Source organism: Typha angustifolia, chromosome 7 (assembly GCF_048772165.1).
Source record: "Typha angustifolia cultivar Huaian chromosome 7, ASM4877216v1, whole genome shotgun sequence".
NCBI classification, from domain to species: domain Eukaryota; kingdom Viridiplantae; phylum Streptophyta; class Magnoliopsida; order Poales; family Typhaceae; genus Typha; species Typha angustifolia.
This window is the reverse complement of record NC_133245.1, coordinates 18,230,468-18,247,943: the sequence shown is the minus strand read 5'-3', so window position 1 is coordinate 18,247,943 and position 17,476 is coordinate 18,230,468. Positions and strand designations below refer to the sequence as shown.

Genomic DNA, 17,476 nt, shown 5'->3' with positions numbered 1-17,476 from the left:
CTAATTTTAAGATTAAAAGAAAATAAAAATATATAAATAAGAAAACTTACCTCACAGACTAATTCCCCTGATTTCTAATTTTTAATATTTTTTATATCGGCAGGGATCCCAATATAAATATAAATATAAATTGGAGACTTCTATTCTCTCCACTACTCCACCTTTTTTTATCTCTACTTTACTTTACCTTACCCAAGTGTATATTGATTAAAAAACAAAACAAACCCAAGTGTACTATAACCGTGGACATTTGTTTTTTATATTTCTTTCTTCCTCCTTCCTTCTTCTTCTTCCTTTTTCTTTTGTTTCTCCCTTCTTCCTTTCTTTCTCTTGTTCTTATTTCTTCAACTTCGTCGCCCTATGCCATCGTTGCTGAAGTTTTTCGCCGCCGTACTATCTCTCACTCATATTTAGAGTTTTCTATTTTATGAGTTCGATAAGAGAGTTCCAAATAAAATCTACCTTTCTCTCTCAAAATCTAATTTTCTTTCCTAATAGAAGTCAGATATTAAAAGGGGTTCACGGGGAGAGAGTAGTGATTGATATATATATAATTTCGATTATTACAATGCTTCTTCCTCTCCTGCCTCTGCTCATCTGCCTGCAGCTCCTATATCTGCCCTGGCCTTCATCCTCTAATTTTCTGGATCCTTCAATCCTCAAGCCGGATGTTCCTCCCTGCTACAACATCTCCATCCCATACCCATTCGGCATCGTAGGGAACTTCAGCCTCGGCCTGCAACCCCCCATGTCAGGTTTCAGCATTTCATGCACAGGAAGCATTCCAGTTGTATTGCTTAGCAATGTCTGGTACGAAGTACTGGATATATCGGTGCCGGATGGCTACATCCGGATCGCTGGCCAGGCCTTCGCGTGGCACTGCTACAATAATTCCTCCGGCCCGAGCTTTTCCCCCGATCGCTACCTCAACCTCGATGGGACTCCCTATACGTTCTCGGACACGAGGAACAAGTTCACAGCCGTGGGATGCGACGCCATGGCCATGATACGTGGGGCGGCCCAGGACAAGCACAAGTATATTGGGGGGTGCGTGTCCTTCTGCGTAACCAAAGAAAGCATCATCGATGGCACGTGCTCTGGTGTCGGTTGCTGCCAAGCGTCGGTGCCCAAGGGGCTCAAGAGGCTCAACTTGGAGCTCACCAGCGTAAGAAAACTCACAGGATCGAGAAAGGACGAGTCTGGAGAGCCATGCAGTAAGGCATTCATTGTGGAGGAGGACTACTACGTCTTCTCTGCTGAGGACTTAATCGGCAACCCCCGTGACCAATACATGCCGGTGGTGCTCGAGTGGTCCATAGGGAACAAAACCTGTCAAGAGGTAGGCCGGACAAACGCCTGCAAGAATAACAGCTATTGCTACGACTCGTTTAACGGTATGGGCTACCGCTGCAACTGCTCTAAAGGTTTCAAAGGCAACCCATACCTGGAAGGGCTAGACGGTTGTCAAGGTACAGATTGCTAATTTTGTCCATTCGAAATCTTTAAATTGCATACTTTTCAGTTTAGAATTTATTTTCGTGGCCTCTGCTAGATATCGACGAGTGCAGTGATCCGAAAAACAGTCCTTGTGTGCATAGATGCATCAATACAAGGGGTGGTTTCAATTGCACTTGTCCATTGGGGACCAGCGGCGATGGTACGACACAGGGTACCGGCTGTAAAAGAACTGCAACTCTGGAGACGGCTTTAGGTAAGTTGTAGTATGAGTTAGCGTAGAGATTATAAAAGTTGAATTCCCTTAATGTAAAAGAATATGAGATGTTTTAAGAGTTTGATCTCCTTTTCTCTATAGAAAACTGAACCAAGTTTCCTATTTCTTTTATCCCAACTGTTTCAAACTTGAAATTCAAAATTTTGTTTGTACAAATTCATGACCTCACACAAAGCGGCACCCTCTATTTTGGTTACCAGATTGAACATCTTCATGTAAAATTTGCAAATTTATCTACATTTCTTGCTTAGTGGTTATGTCGAGCATCAGAATTTGGAGTGGTTGTGCAGGTGCAGGACTAGCTCTGTTGCTTCTTGTTCTCATACTAAGTTTCTGGACATACTGGTTTCTGAAGAAAAGAAAGCATGCGAAGTTAAAACAGAAATATTTTCTGCAAAATGGTGGATTTCTGTTACGGCAGCAGATCTTCTCTCAAAAAGCACCAGCAAGGATATTCAGCTCAGACGAACTCAAGAAGGCGACCGATGATTTCAACGAGGATCGTATTCTTGGTCGAGGTGGATACGGCACTGTGTACAAAGGCGTACTGTCAGATCAAAAGGTTGTTGCTATCAAAAAGTCAAAGCTAGTTGATCAGACCCAGATCGAGCAATTCATTAACGAGGTGATCATCCTTTCTCAGATCAATCACAAGAACGTCGTCAAGCTACTAGGTTGTTGCTTAGAGACCCAAGTCCCCTTGTTGGTTTACGAGTTCATTTCCAATGGCACACTCTTTCACCATCTTCATAACGATCTCTCAGCTCCAATGACATGGGAGAGTCGCTTGCGTATAGCTGTTGAAACCGCAGCAGCGCTTGCATTTCTACACTCTGCAACAGAATTGCCAATCATCCATAGGGATGTCAAATCGGCTAATATACTTCTAGACGAGAGCTACACGGCGAAAGTATCTGATTTCGGAGCTTCCAGGTTGATCCCCTATGATCACACTCATGTAACAACACTCGTGCAAGGCACACTCGGTTACTTGGACCCTGAATACTTCGGTACTAGCCAGTTGACGGAGAAGAGCGACGTCTATAGCTTCGGCGTAGTTCTTGTCGAGCTATTGACGAGAGAGAAGCCGATATCGTTTTGCCGGTCCGAAGAGGGAAGAAATCTAGCCTTGCATTTTACTATGATGGTCGAAGAAAATCGGCACCTGGAGATGCTGGATAGCAGGATGGTGAAGGAAGCCGGAGCGAGGCACCTTAACGTAGTTGCGCAGGTAGCCGTAAGATGTTTGCGTCTCAAAGGGGAAGAAAGGCCGAGGATGAAAGAAGTGGCCATCGAGCTTGATGCTCTGAGAAGGCTCATGAAACACCACCTGGCTGAGCAGAACCAAGAAAAAGACACGGTTGAGCAGAGCCATCAGGAAGAGATCTCGCTCGGTGGGCCTTCAACCACATATAGCAATGATACAACCCAACGGGACAGCGGGGAAATCTCACTATTGTCCATGTAATTTTCCAGATCGGTGTAGGATTAATGTCCCAAGTGCCAAATTTCTAAGGTTGAAGAAGATTACCCTACTGCTTTTTTTTATCCCTCCATCCCAAATTGTTCTCCTAACATGGATGAGCTCTGCCCTTTGAAAACTACTGATAAATTTCTTTGTGCGGTTCGATGGCTCGTAGATGATTGAGATAGCTACTATATGTATCATACACACTTAATCTAGTCGACATGATCAAGTATTTACATAATTGGTTGCATGTTTTCTTGAACTAAGAGAGGTGCGAAGCATCATTCCGTAAAGAATTAATGTATAATTAATCAAAAGCAGTAAAGTGTTAGCAACAAACCACATAATACTTATCTCTAACACCAGTTTATGATTAACCGCTGCGAAATAGGAGGAGATAACCACTAACTTATAGTTAATTTTACTACAAAGGAGGGAATAGTTGTAACTAATCTTATCTCTATCCGTTGCTATTGTAACGCCCCCGCCCGGCACGGGCACGTGTACATACACGCGCCCATCCAGCACGCGCGGCGCACGCGACAGGTCGGGCGGGGCTCGTCATGCACAGATATACTCCTGTGCACATATAATCATGACATCATCAAATAACACCTGCTAACATATCCATGATCACATAATCTATCACCAAATAAATCATACCATCAACCAAATAAATCATACAATCAACCAAATAAATTTGTTAACATATGAATATCCACGTCCATAATAATATACACTAGACCACTATATAATCTGGCAGGGCCCACACAGGCCACAACAAACCATCAAGATACAACTAAATAACTAATACACGAGTGCTATAAAATCTGACATATACTATACAAATCATCATCTAATACACTAAGGTACAAATATAACAAACAACGATACATCTCAATGTCTGGTTAAACTATCTTCTATACCGTCTCGCATCAATAGCTCACATTATCATCTCTTTAAAATATCTTCTCAAGATATCTCAGGTCGCTATCACGTATCACAAATCTAATGGGTTAGAAAAGAAAAATAAAGAGAGTCATAAGCAAAAGGCTCAGTGAATAGACCTTACACCGAATCAGTGATGACAAACAAATAGTAAATCATGTACTGGATAATATGAATCGGAAAGAATATCATGTCATGAATGAGTATATGAATGTATCCTCAATAATATATAAATGAAAAGTAGATAACATGTCATAATTGATAAAAGTATATGTAACCCTCGACCATGAGTAAATAAATCTTCGTATCATACTATCATCATAACTCTCTCTCAAATATGACACATGATGCATGCCGACCATGACCACGTTATGATATCAAATGCAATCATATATGATGTATATTGACCACTTGTTAATCAAGTAACCAAATGATAATGAAATCATATGCATTTCTCAATATCATAAGCATCACCGACATCTCGGTATAATATCATCATACTAGACCACTGTGCATAGTCAACACCTTGTATCCGGTCTCAACATCATGCCCGAAAGCTCAGAGCATATTCTGCCATCCGCAAGAAGTATCTCAAATATAACCATACCCTGCCATCCTCTAGGGTATCAACATCCATCCAGACCGGGCACCCTTCTAGCTGATAGAAATCTCGTGAGGATAACTCGCCACATATGCGCTGGCGAACGGCATGTATCCGAATGTCTGCTGCGCACACAGACTAAGGACCTCGGACGTAAGGCCAACAGGATCGCGACCATGTAGAGCGATCAATCATCCACCAAGCGCGTCCTAACCGTCGCGCCCACTCAGGTATCCTCACGCTTTCTATCAACTATCCTATCAATCATATTTCATACTTTCCTTTTTAAATGACAGATCATATATATATATCCAGTACGATAACAAGTCAATGCATAATAGGAATTTAGGTGGAATAGGAATCAAGAGAAAAATGACGTAATGCAAACTCCAACCATATATCTAACACATACATACTCCTGCTAGTCTATCACATGCACACTCATGTTAAAAATCATCTCGGTATAAAATCAGAATAGTATAATCATCTCCAATCATCTCTATATATCACCAATGTATTCATATCCCAGATCAGCCTAATCAAATGCATGATAAAGTATGCTCGACTGAAATCATCTCTACATAAAGTCATATAATCATGCTGGAGACCAAAACATGCATGTAAATAATATATAATATAACCTAATTTGAGAAAAGGATCTAGGGGATAAGACTACTCATACTGATCAGAAGATACAAATCACGTATCCCATACATCCGCCTATCAACCATGTAACACTTCTCGCTAGCAAGGTCCACGGGGTCTCAAATAAGAGGTTCGGGATCTGAAAATGTTTAAGTAACATAAAGTTAGTTGTTTATCCCATTATAATCCATTTGAGTAAAATATGATGATTTATTAGATTTTAGAATTTATACTTAATTTTATAATTGGCTAGATTTTTATTATAAATAAAATATAAATATAGATAAAAAAATTAATTATAATTAAATTATATCTTGATTAATTAGGGACTATGTAGTTATTATCTTATTTGTTACAAAATAATAATGTATAATAAATTAATAGAATTACTTAAAATGTATATCATAAGAATATTAGTATATAAATCTAATAATTATAATTTACAAATTTATCTATTAATCTAATATACATATAAGTAAATAAATAAATAAATAAATATAAGTATTACCTATATTTATGTGTAATAGTTTATAACTTAATTAATCATCAATAAACTTTAATTATAATAATCATAAGGATGAATATGTATTATTATTAAAATAAATACTATCTAAATCTATTTGTATTAATTAAGACAGAAATACCTAAATAAATAAATAATAAAATTAAAAGGATAAGGGATCTCTGCTACAAAGCTGGGCTCGGGCCCAGCACTGGCCTGCTACAGTGCCGGGCTCGAGCCCATCACTAGCCTGCTACAGTTCTGGGCCGAGCCTAGCACTATTGCAGAAAATAAGAAGAGGAGAAGCAGCTGAGGAAGAAGAATGAAGGAAGGAGAAGAAGAAAAGGGAAGAGAAGAAGAGAAGAAAGACAGGAGGGGAGGGAAACTGCGGAACCGGGTCGGCGGGGAGGGCACCGGCCGCTTCTGGCCTGCCAGCGGCCGGCCTATCGCCGACGGCTCGGTTCCGACGTGCCCGAGCTCGGGCGTGAGCGAGAGAGAGAGAGGGAGAGAGAGAGAGAGAGGAAGAGAGAGAGATTTAAAGAGAGAGAGGGAAGGTGGTGGGACGTTGGCGGCGGCGGCGCTGGGGCCCGCCGCTACCAGATGGCCGCAGCCGATTGGCTGCGGCGACACGAGGGGGGGTGCGTGGCAAAGCTTTTTTTTTTTTTTTTTTTTTGAGATTGGGTTGTTACAGCTATCCTAGTGTATATTTCTAGACTTATGTACCAATGGTAAATATTGAACCATGGTAAATATTTTCCTTATAATCAAAGAGGTTACGTGATCCACTTCAATTTCAAACAACTATTATACATAAAATTATTTGATGATTAATAATTTTGTAGATTTATTCAATAGCTCAACTCGATTAATAACTTAATGATACAGTTGGTTTAAAGAAGCAGCTCAACGACGCTTAATTAGTAGTAATAATTCGACGATGTACACAGATTAAAATCTAGATTAGACAGTTTACTATATTGGTTAAAATTTAGTGAAAATTAAATATCTTTATATCTAAGGATGATTGTCATTTTGAGCACATATTTAATCTTGGAATTTTTTAACGATTAGAAAAAAAAAGAGATTGATGTGAGCACTAAAAATGATTTACATCTAGAGTACTATCGTGATAAACGATATTATAATCCATCTTGGTTTTCTTTTCTTTATGTTTTTTTTCCCTTTAGCTCATCTTGCTTGCTGCTGACACAATAATAATGTATAGCTGACAGAATTACTATGTCATGCAGTGTTAATTTTAGCTCAAGCTTAGTTTTAAACTGATGTTGAATCATAACATAAATGTCTTGGCGGTACTTCAGCAGTATGAGAAAGGAACTATGTTTTTTATAACAGAAGGAGAACCAAGTCTTTCCACAAGATTTGCGCAGATCTTGTGGAAAATACACCGTTGAGTTATACATATAGAAGCATATCATACAGCACACTCGAGCAATTTTCACCGGCTTATCTTAATCACATCATCTTGGTAATTCCATTGATGATAAGAGGTGATCCTCCAAACTAAACTGACTACTGAGCTCTACATTTTTCATGGTTTGACATGTAGCATCACCAGGTAAGTGTTTCACTTCCTCGATGTTTTGCTGGATCAACTGTTGCTGCTCTCTGAATCTTCCCAATCTTTCTAGTTCTCCAGCAACTTCTCTCATTGTTGGTCGTTCATCTCCCTTCAAATTTAAGCATCTGTTTGCGAGCTGCGCAACCGCATAGATTTGCTCCGCTCCAGCTTCCATAACAATCTGAGGTTCCATTTGCTGAAGGAGGCGGCCGTCATCCACCAACACCGCAAAATAATATGCGAAATTTCGTTGACCTTGCGACCTGGTAAACGGGACAGGCCTCTCTCTAGTCAGTAGCTCCGCGAGAACAACTCCAAAGCTGTAGACATCGCTTTTCTCGGTTAATTCACTTGTGTGGAGATATTCGGGGTCTAAATACCCTGCTGTCCCTCGAACGATCGTTGTTATGCGAGTCTGATCACTGGGAACATATCTCGAGGCTCCAAAGTCTGATACTTTCGCTGTATATTTATCGTCTAGTAGTATATTGGAGGACTTGATGTCTCCATGAATGATTGGTAGAGAAGCTGCTGAATGCAAATAGGCAAGTACTCCTGCAGTTTCCGCAGCGATCCTTAATTGATGTTCCCATGGTAATGGATGAGGACTACTCTGGCTATTAATACGGTGAAAGAGCGTTCCGTTGGATATGAACTCGTAAACTAGCAAAGGAACTTGCGTCTCCAAGCAGCAACCCAGGAGTTTGACTACGTTCCTATGATTGATTTGCGAAAGGATAGTGATCTCGTTGATGAATTGCTCGACCTGGCTCTCATCCACAACCTTGGACTTTTTTATGGCAACCACCCTCCGACCTGGCAAAACCCCCTTGTAGACAATGCCAGATCCACCTCGGCCAAGGATTTGGCTCTCATCGTACTTGTTGGTAGCCTTTTCAAGTTCTTCTGCAGTGAAGATCTTTGATGTTGCGTCAATGCCTTGAGAAGCAAACCTCTGTTGCAGCAACAAACCGCCATTTTGTATAAAGAATTCTTCTTTCATTTTAAGTAGCTTTCTTTTCTTTAGACCCCAATACGACAAGAAACTTCCTGTCACCAATATGAATAGAAGTCCAAGACTTACACCTGCCAAAGCTCAAACAATTTACAAGCTACGAATCAAAGAGCATAAAATTATTATTAGAAAAAAGAATTATTTTCTTCACCAAGTACAAGATATAGAGGGAAAAAAAAGGAAATTATCCTATTTTGCTCATTTTCAGAATTTTTTAGGTATTTTTAGAATATTTGTTATCGTTACATATATTTTTTTTAAAATATTTCTATTATTCTTTGTTTAAAAGAAAAAGTATATTAAAAAAAATTAAATAGTATATTCGCTGATATGTGATAGGAGGTGGGCCAAAAAATTTAAATAATACTTATACTTGGTTGAATTGTGATGGGAGAGATGGGCTAAAAAAATTATAAAACAGTACGGTATATAAAATTTCTCGTTATTTTTCATTGTTACCCGAAGGGGCAGGCGGGCCTGACGGACAAGCTTTCGGGCTGGCCCGGCAAAGGGTTGGCCTGTTCCGCATGTTGGTAGTTCGGGTCAGGGCTGGGCTTAGCCTGTCCAAACCGGGCCAGGTCGGGACAGGCTAGACCCAATGATCAGGTCTAGATCTACACAGTCTGCTTGCCTTTGCGGTATCTAGAGCCATTGGATTTTACGTTACCTTCTTTGATCTAGGTTTGTGCTCATACTGAGATGTAGCAGCTATATCTACTTTGCCACGTACGTACTTCTGGTGAAGTAGTGGTTCTCCTGGTTCCCGTACTCTTTTGTTTACCCTTTCCACACGGCAGTAGCAACTTGACCGCTTACTTCAAGTCAAGTGAAGTCGTCAGCCACCCACAGACTCTGAGAAACGATCCTCTAGCCATCTCGTCCATGATAAATTTTCCAAGTTCTCTAGATATTTGTTTCTTTCTTCTTTTAGTCGAGATGTTTTCAAGCTAGCATTATGGCGTATTGACCTTTAATCCATTTTTATTGGTGTTTGTTCTGTTATCACTTGCTGCGCCTGCGCACCTACCGTTCCATTCTGATCAGAGACTATGCTTCTGACTCTCCTGCTTATCACCCTGCACCTCCTACATCTGCCCCGGCCTTCGTCATCTGATTTTCTGGATCCCTCCGTCCTCAAGCAGGATGTTCCTCAATGCAATAACATCACCATCCCATATCCATTCAGCGTCCAAGGGAATAATAGCTCCGGGCAGCCAGCCTTTGAGATTTTGTGCACCAACGGAACCGATCCAGAGGTGTTGCTTGGTTCCAGCCGATACGCAGTACTGAACATATCATTGCTGTACGGCTACATCCACATCGCTGGCCGGTATATCTCGAGGAACTGCAACAACGTTTCCGGTCTGACGCTTTCCCCAGATCACTACATCAACCTTACTGAGACCCCCTACACATTCTCAGACACGAGGAACAAGTTAACCGCTGTGGGATGCGATGCCACGGCCATTATAGTTCGCCCGGGCCAGGGCCAGAGTCAGGACAAGCACGATAATATAGGCGGGTGCGTGTCCTTCTGCGTCACCAATGACAGCGTCGTCAACGGCACGTGCTCTGGTGTCGGCTGTTGCCAAGCTTCGCTGCCCAGGGGGCTCAAGAGTCTCAACTTGGAGTTAACTAGCATAAGAAATTTCACAAGGTCGACAAAGAATGCGTCTGGGGAGACATGCAGTAAAGCATTCATTGTGGACAAAGACCAATACATGTTCTCTTCTACGGACCTAGTCGGCAACATCCCCAACCAAATCCCGGTGGTGCTCGAGTGGTCCATAGGGAACAAAACCTGTAAAGAGGTCCAGACAAATACTGCTACTGATTACGCCTGCAAGAAGAACAGCTATTGCTTCGACTCGCATAACCGTATAGGCTACCGCTGCAACTGCTCTAAAGGCTTTGCAGGCAACCCTTACCTGGAAGGACCAGACGGTTGTCAAGGTACAAATTGCTAATTTTGTACAGTCGAAATCTTTAAGTGCATACTTTTCAATTTAGAATTTATTTTCGTGGTCTCTGCCAGATGAAAACGAGTGCCTTGATCCGAAAAACAGTCCTTGTGTGCATAAATGCATCAATACAGAGGGTAGTTTCCACTGCACTTGTCCATTGGGTACCAGTGGCGATGGTAAGAAACAAGGTACAGGCTGCAAGCGGACTGCAACTCTGGAGATTGCTTCGAGTAAGTTCTACTGAGTGTTAGCGTAGATTATATGAAAGTTGAATCTCTTAATGTAAAGTTTGATATTAACGAAAACTATAGTAATTCATAGGATCACTGAAGCGCATACTCTTAATGCGAAATATGAGTAGTCCAAGAGTTTGATCTCCTTTTGCCTATCCTTAAGGTGGAAAAGTGAACCAACATCTGTCTCTATTTCTTCATCTCAATTGAACAACGGTTTCAAACTCAAGAATTTGGATCTGCTTTTCTCTTCTTGAAATTGCAAGCAGTTCAGGTTTTCTGAAGTTTAAGATACACTTCTATCATCTTGTTTACATAAACTCATGACCTCGCAAGATGTGACACCCTCTATTTCCAAGTTTGTTATTAGATTGAATTTCTTCATGTAAGAGTTGCATATCCTGCATATGTTGCCCGTCAGAACTTGCCGTGGTTGTGCAGATGCAGGACTAGCTCTGTTGCTTGCCGTATTCATATTAAGTTCCTGGACTTACTGGATCCTGAAGAAAAGAAAGCATGCAAAGTTAAAACAGAAATATTTTCTGCAAAATGGTGGATTTCTGTTACGAAAGCAGATCCTCTCTCAAAAAGCACCAGCAAGGATATTTAGCTCAGACGAACTCAAGAAGGCGACCTACAACTTCAGTGAGGATCGCGTTCTTGGTCGAGGTGGATATGGCACTGTGTACAAAGGCCTGCTGTCGGATGAAACGGTTGTTGCTATCAAAAAGTCAAAGCTAGTTGATCAGACCCAGATCGAGCAATTCGTTAACGAGGTGATCATCCTTTCTCAGATCAATCACAAAAATGTCGTCAAGCTACTGGGTTGTTGCTTAGAGACCCAAGTCCCCTTGTTGGTTTACGAGTTCATCTCCAATGGCACACTCTTTCACCATCTTCACAACGATCTCTCAGCTCCAATGACATGGGAGAGTCGCTTGCGTATAGCTGTTGAAACCGCAGCAGCGCTTGCATTTCTACACTCTGCAACAGAATTGCCAATCATCCATAGGGATGTCAAATCGGCTAATATACTTCTAGACGAGAGCTACACGGCGAAAGTATCTGATTTCGGAGCTTCCAGGTTGATCCCCTATGATCACACTCATGTAACAACACTCGTGCAAGGCACACTCGGTTACTTGGACCCTGAGTACTTCGGTACTAGCCAGTTGACGGAGAAGAGCGACGTCTATAGCTTCGGCGTAGTTCTTGTCGAGCTATTGACGAGAGAGAAGCCGATATCGTTTTGCCGGTCCGAAGAGGGAAGAAATCTAGCCTTGCATTTTACTATGATGGTCGAAGAAAATCGGCACCTGGAGATGCTGGATAGCAGGATGGTGAAGGAAGCCGGAGCGAGGCACCTTAACGTAGTTGCGCAGGTAGCCGTAAGATGTTTGCGTCTCAAAGGGGAAGAAAGGCCGAGGATGAAAGAAGTGGCCATCGAGCTTGATGCTCTGAGAAGGCTCATGAAACACCACCTGGCTGAGCAGAACCAAGAAAAAGAAACGGTTGAGCAGAGCCATCAGGAAGAGATCTCACTCGGTGGGCCTTCAACCACATATAGCAATGATACAACCCAACAGGACAGCGAAAAAATCTCACTAGTGTCCATGTAATTTTCCAGATCGGTGTAGGATTAATGTCCCAAGTGTCAAATTTCTAAGGTTGAAGAAGATTATCCTACTGCTTTTTTTTATCCCTCCATTCCACTACTATATGTATCATACACACTTAATCTAGTCGACATGATCAAGTATTTACGTAATTGGTTGCATGTTTTCTTGAACTAAGAGAGGTGTGAAGCTTCATTCCGTAAAGAATTAATGTATAATTAATCAAAAGCAGTAAAGTGTTAGCAACAAACCACATAATACTCAACCACTGGATTGATATATTATCTCTAACACCAGTTTATGATTAACTGTCGCAAAATAGGAGGAGATAACCACTAACTTATAGTTAATTTTACTACAAAGGAGGGAATAGTTGTAACTAATCTTATCTCTCTCGGTTGCTATCCTAGTGAAGAATGTATGTAATTAATTTCATATTTCTAGACTTATGTACCAACTCGCTATATATAAATACATTGATTTGGCAAAATAATTCACTTCTCAAATTCTTTGGCATATCTTTGACATATTTACTTATTTTACAACCTAAACTACAAAAATTGAACCGTGGTAAATATTTTTCTTATAATCAAAGAGGTTATGTGATCCACTTCAATTTCAAACAACTATTATACATAAAATTATTTGTTGATTAATAATTTTGTAGATTTATTCAATAGCTCAACTCTATTGATAGCTTAGTGATACAGTTGGTTTGAAAGAGTAGCTCAGCGACGTTTAGTTAGGAGCAATAATTCGACGATGCACACAGGTTAAAATCTAGATTAGACAATTTACTATATTGATTAAAACTTAGTAAAAATTAAATATCTTTGTATCTAAGGATTATTGTCATTTTGAGCACATATTTAACCTTGGAATTTTTTAACGATTAAAAAAAAAAGAGATTGATGTGAGCACTAAAAATGATTTTCATCAAGAGTACTATCGTGATAAACGATATTATAATCCATCTTGGTTTTCTTTTCTTTATGTTTTTTTTTCCCTTTAGCTCAGCTTGCTTGCTGCTGACACAATAATAATGTATAGCTGACAGAATTACTATGTCATGCAGTGTTAATTTTAGCTCAAGCTTAGTTTTAAACTGATGTTGAATCATAACATAAATGTCTCGACGGTACTTCAGCAGTATGAGAAAGAAACTATGTTTTTTTTATAACAGAAGGAGAACCAAGTCTTTCCACATGATTTGCGCAGATCTTGTGGAAAATACACCGTTGAGTTATACATATAGAAGCATATCATACAGCACACTCGAGCAATTTTCACCGGCTTATCTTAATCACATCATCTTGGTAATTCCATTGATGATAAGAGGTGATCCTCCAAACTAAACTGACTACTTAGCTCTACATTTTTCATGGTTTGACATGTAGCATCACCAGGTAAGTGTTTCACTTTCTCGATGTTTTGCTGGATCAACTGTTGCTGCTCTCTGAATCTTCCCAATCTTTCTAGTTCTCCAGCAACTTCTCTCATTGTTGGTCGTTCATCTCCCTTCAAATTTAAGCATCTCTTTGCGAGTTGCGCAACCGCATAGATTTGCTCCGCTCCAGCTTCCATAACAATCTGAGGTTCCATTTGCTGAAGGAGGCGGCCGTCATCCACCAACACCGCAAAATAATATGCGAGATTTCTTTGACCTTGCGACCTGGTAAACGAGACAGGCCTCTCTCTAGTCAGTAGCTCCGCGAGAACAACTCCAAAGCTGTAGACATCGCTTTTCTCGGTTAATTCACTTGTGTGGAGATATTCGGGGTCTAAATACCCTGCTGTCCCTCGAACGATCGTTGTTATGTGAGTCTGATCACTGGGAACATATCTCGAGGCTCCAAAGTCTGATACTTTCGCTGTATATTTATCGTCTAGTAGTATATTGGAGGACTTGATGTCTCCATGAATGATTGGTAGAGAAGCTGCTGAATGCAAATAGGCAAGTACTCCTGCAGTTTCCGCAGCGATCCTTAATTGATGTTCCCATGGTAATGGATGGGGACTACTCTGGTTATGAATACGGTGAAAGAGCGTTCCGTTGGATATGAACTCGTAAACTAGCAAAGGAACTTGCGTCTCCAAGCAGCAACCCAGGAGCTTGACTACGTTCCTATGATTGATTTGCGAAAGGATAGTGATCTCGTTGATGAATTGCTCGACCTGGCTCTCATCCACAACCTTGGACTTTTTTATGGCAACCACCCTCTGGCCTGGCAAAACCCCCTTGTAGACAATGCCAGATCCACCTCGGCCAAGGATTTGGCTCTCATCGTACTTGTTGGTAGCCTTTTCAAGTTCTTCTGCAGTGAAGATCTTTGATGTTGCGTCAATGCCTTGAGAAGCAAACTTCTGTTGCAGCAACAAACCGCCATTTTGTATAAAGAATTCTTCTTTCATTTTAAGTAGCTTTCTTTTCTTTAGACCCCAATACGACAAGAAACTTCCTGTCACCAATATGAATAGAAGTCCAAGACTTACACCTGCCAACGCTCAAACAATTTACAAGCTACGAATCAAAGAAGATAAAATTATTTTTAAAAAAAAGAAAAAAAAAAGAAATTTTCTTTTACCAAGTACAAGATATAGAGGAAAGCTTTTTTGGCAGCCACTTCCCTTCTTCCTACCGTCGCCACTCATGCCCCGCGGACAAGAGCAAGAAACGCTTCCTTGTTCGTTGATGCAGTGCCCCACGCAAGGATTGGTTGCTTGATTTTCGCATTCATTGATATCTATTCAACTCAAACCATGTCGCACGTGGCAAAATATTTATATGAATAAGATAGAGATGGTGAATTAAACAAATGTAATTCTTCTTCTTCTTTTCTTTTTTCTTTCTAGCTAGTGAAATAATTAATATATAGCATGATGAATCGTCGCTACTTGTATTTCACCTCTGCATCCTCCCTGGACGTAGGGATTTCCTTCGTATCCTTGACTGCAGTTGCACAAATAACCGAAACCGGCGCCGTCCGGTGAATCGTAGCAGTCGCTGTAGCCCTTGCAAGCATATGATTCGCTACTAATTGCTTTCTCGCATGTCTCCTTCCCGATCGCCCAGTTGAGTACTACCGGGCGACGAACTCCTGTGGAGTAGTTTGAGAGGTCGTCCTTACTGAAGGTATACTCACCTTCTTGGACGACGAATGCCTGACTCCACACCATGCCCCTCCGCGATGTAGAATTCGAATTCCTCTCAAAGTCTAGCTGGAAGCTCTTGAGGCCGTGCGGGAGATCGGCCTGGCAGCAGCCGCTGCCGGAGCAGGAGCCATCGTCCATGTCGTCTGGGCAGATGGTGAAGCAGACGGTGGTGAGGTTGTCGCCGCTTCGCATCAAGACACGATCTTCGCAGCCGATGACGATTATCTTGTTGTACTTGTCGGAGATGGTGAAGGGAGTATGATCCAAGTTAAGCTCCTCGTATACTTGTCGCCTCATCGTTCCGCTGTAGAATCCTCGCCATACAGCTCCCGCGAGGATCGTGACGTAGCCTTGCAGGGAGATATTTGTGATCTCATGGGGTCTCGAGCCCAGTTTCAGGAAGGGAATTCCGTCAGAGCAGTTGACCTCGAAACTAGGGAGGGCTTTGCCTTTGCCTTCAAGAATGATTCCGAAGGGGAAGGGGACGCTTGTGCAGGGGAGTAGTGGAGCACTGCAAGTGGGAGGCCAAATCGATGACAGTAGCAGCAGGGGAAGCCACTTGTACTGGAAAAGCATTTCAACCCCTGTTCCGGTCTTCAATAACAGTCTTATTTCACGGTTGGCCATTAAAATACTTATATCAAAGAAGTATCAGTAATTTCACGTACTGGATCCCTGCAGGGCCAGTGATAATCCTGGATGATGAAGGCCCAACTGCCAAAGCGTTTTTCTAATATATAAATCGGATAGTTGGGATAATTGCTTTAAGAAATAGACTATAATAAATCCAAAATTTAGACATATAAATATTATATTAATTTCAAATTTTATGAGAAGAGTTAAATCTGTTATCTCTGACATTGGCCAATAAAATTAAACCACTAAACTACAGTATCGATAACCTAATAGGCTACTAGTCTTAACTATTGATTGATGTCAGACACCTCTCTAAAGCAGAGCCAATCACCAATACAAAATAATTTTCTTTCTACAATCATGTTCGCATGTAAGACTCGATCGGTATTCTAAAGAAATTGAGGAAATTAGAGGAGATAAGTGACAATTGATTTGGTGGATATTGGGCAGAAAAATGCATTAATTTAGTGAAATATGAATATTTTGGTTAGCCTGTCGTATCTTCTTCCTTCTTTTGTTGCAAGGGTTTGAAATGTCTCCTTCCTGTTTAACACCAAAAATTTCCACACTGATAAGATGTGGCTACAAATGCTTACACGGCCAGCTTGGTAAGTTTTCTTGTTATCGATATTTTTACTCGAGGAAAAAATATCTGGTTATGATTCCTGTATTTTGACGACTCTTTGTATATACCATTCATTATGCAGATAAGTTTTGTCCTTATTATACCTTTCATTATGCATTGGAACTCAAAAGTGTCCTGTTATGGTTTATAAGCTCTATTTGAAATTGCGGAATTAATCAACTGAAAGTTACGTGATTCAGACAATATGAAAGATGAAGAAGTCAGGTTATGTTATTCTGTGCTGACATTTCTATTTGTTTCGATGTTAGTGATGAAGTGGCTGTTAGCCGCTCCCTTCACAGTTTCTTCTGATGAGCAAATCACCTTGCGAATCTCCGATCTACAAAGTCTGCTTGCCTTTGCGGTATCTAGAGCCATTGGATTTTACGTTACCTTCTTTGATCTAGGTTTGTGCTCATACTGAGATGTAGCAGCAGCTATATCTACTTTGCTACGTACGTACTTCTCGTGAAGTAGTGGTTCTTCTTGTTGAATATTGATACAAAATTAGTTCGGATTAGATGTATTCCAGATCAGCAATTGATGTGATGTAATTGGGTTAGTTATTTACTTTAGATATAACTAATAGTGGGTAGTTTCTCCTAAATTTAGTTAAGACATGAGTAGTGGGAAGTTATGTTATTTTAGCTTAAGTGGTTTTGTAATTCAAAAAAAATATTGTATCTTTGAGTCATTGTATTAAGAAGTTTTTGTTTCAGCAAAAACTCTGTGTTTTGTCTATTTCCAGTAAAAATT

The 17,476-nt window shown here is 40.7% G+C and overlaps 4 protein-coding genes across 4 annotated transcripts; 2 read left to right on the top strand and 2 right to left on the bottom strand.

Annotated features, from left to right (window-relative positions):
- Positions 1-304: 304 nt before the first annotated feature.
- On the top strand, positions 305-3,440 carry LOC140761853 (wall-associated receptor kinase 5-like). Its single transcript, XM_073099340.1, has 3 exons — positions 305-1,469; positions 1,553-1,711; positions 2,023-3,440. The coding sequence occupies exons 1-3, from the start codon at positions 428-430 to the stop codon at positions 3,198-3,200; spliced, it is 2,379 nt and encodes a 792-aa protein (XP_072955441.1). The 5' UTR covers positions 305-427; the 3' UTR covers positions 3,201-3,440.
- Positions 3,441-7,352: 3,912 nt separating this feature from the next.
- Positions 7,353-9,022, bottom strand: LOC140762643 (wall-associated receptor kinase 17-like). The gene is made up of 2 exons (XM_073100518.1): positions 8,953-9,022; positions 7,353-8,564 (listed from the first exon to the last, which is right to left on the bottom strand). The coding sequence occupies exons 1-2, from the start codon at positions 9,020-9,022 to the stop codon at positions 7,378-7,380; spliced, it is 1,257 nt and encodes a 418-aa protein (XP_072956619.1). The 3' UTR covers positions 7,353-7,377.
- Positions 9,023-9,368: 346 nt separating this feature from the next.
- On the top strand, positions 9,369-12,456 carry LOC140763975 (wall-associated receptor kinase 17-like). The gene is made up of 3 exons (XM_073102374.1): positions 9,369-10,446; positions 10,529-10,687; positions 11,132-12,456. Exons 1-3 carry the CDS (start codon positions 9,543-9,545, stop codon positions 12,307-12,309), a joined length of 2,241 nt encoding a protein of 746 aa, XP_072958475.1. The 5' UTR covers positions 9,369-9,542; the 3' UTR covers positions 12,310-12,456.
- Positions 12,457-13,464: 1,008 nt separating this feature from the next.
- LOC140762965 (wall-associated receptor kinase 17-like) lies at positions 13,465-16,184 on the bottom strand. Its single transcript, XM_073100961.1, has 3 exons — positions 15,213-16,184; positions 14,892-15,050; positions 13,465-14,801 (listed from the first exon to the last, which is right to left on the bottom strand). Exons 1-3 carry the CDS (start codon positions 16,084-16,086, stop codon positions 13,615-13,617), a joined length of 2,220 nt encoding a protein of 739 aa, XP_072957062.1. The 5' UTR covers positions 16,087-16,184; the 3' UTR covers positions 13,465-13,614.
- Between the last annotated feature and the right edge of the window lie 1,292 nt (positions 16,185-17,476).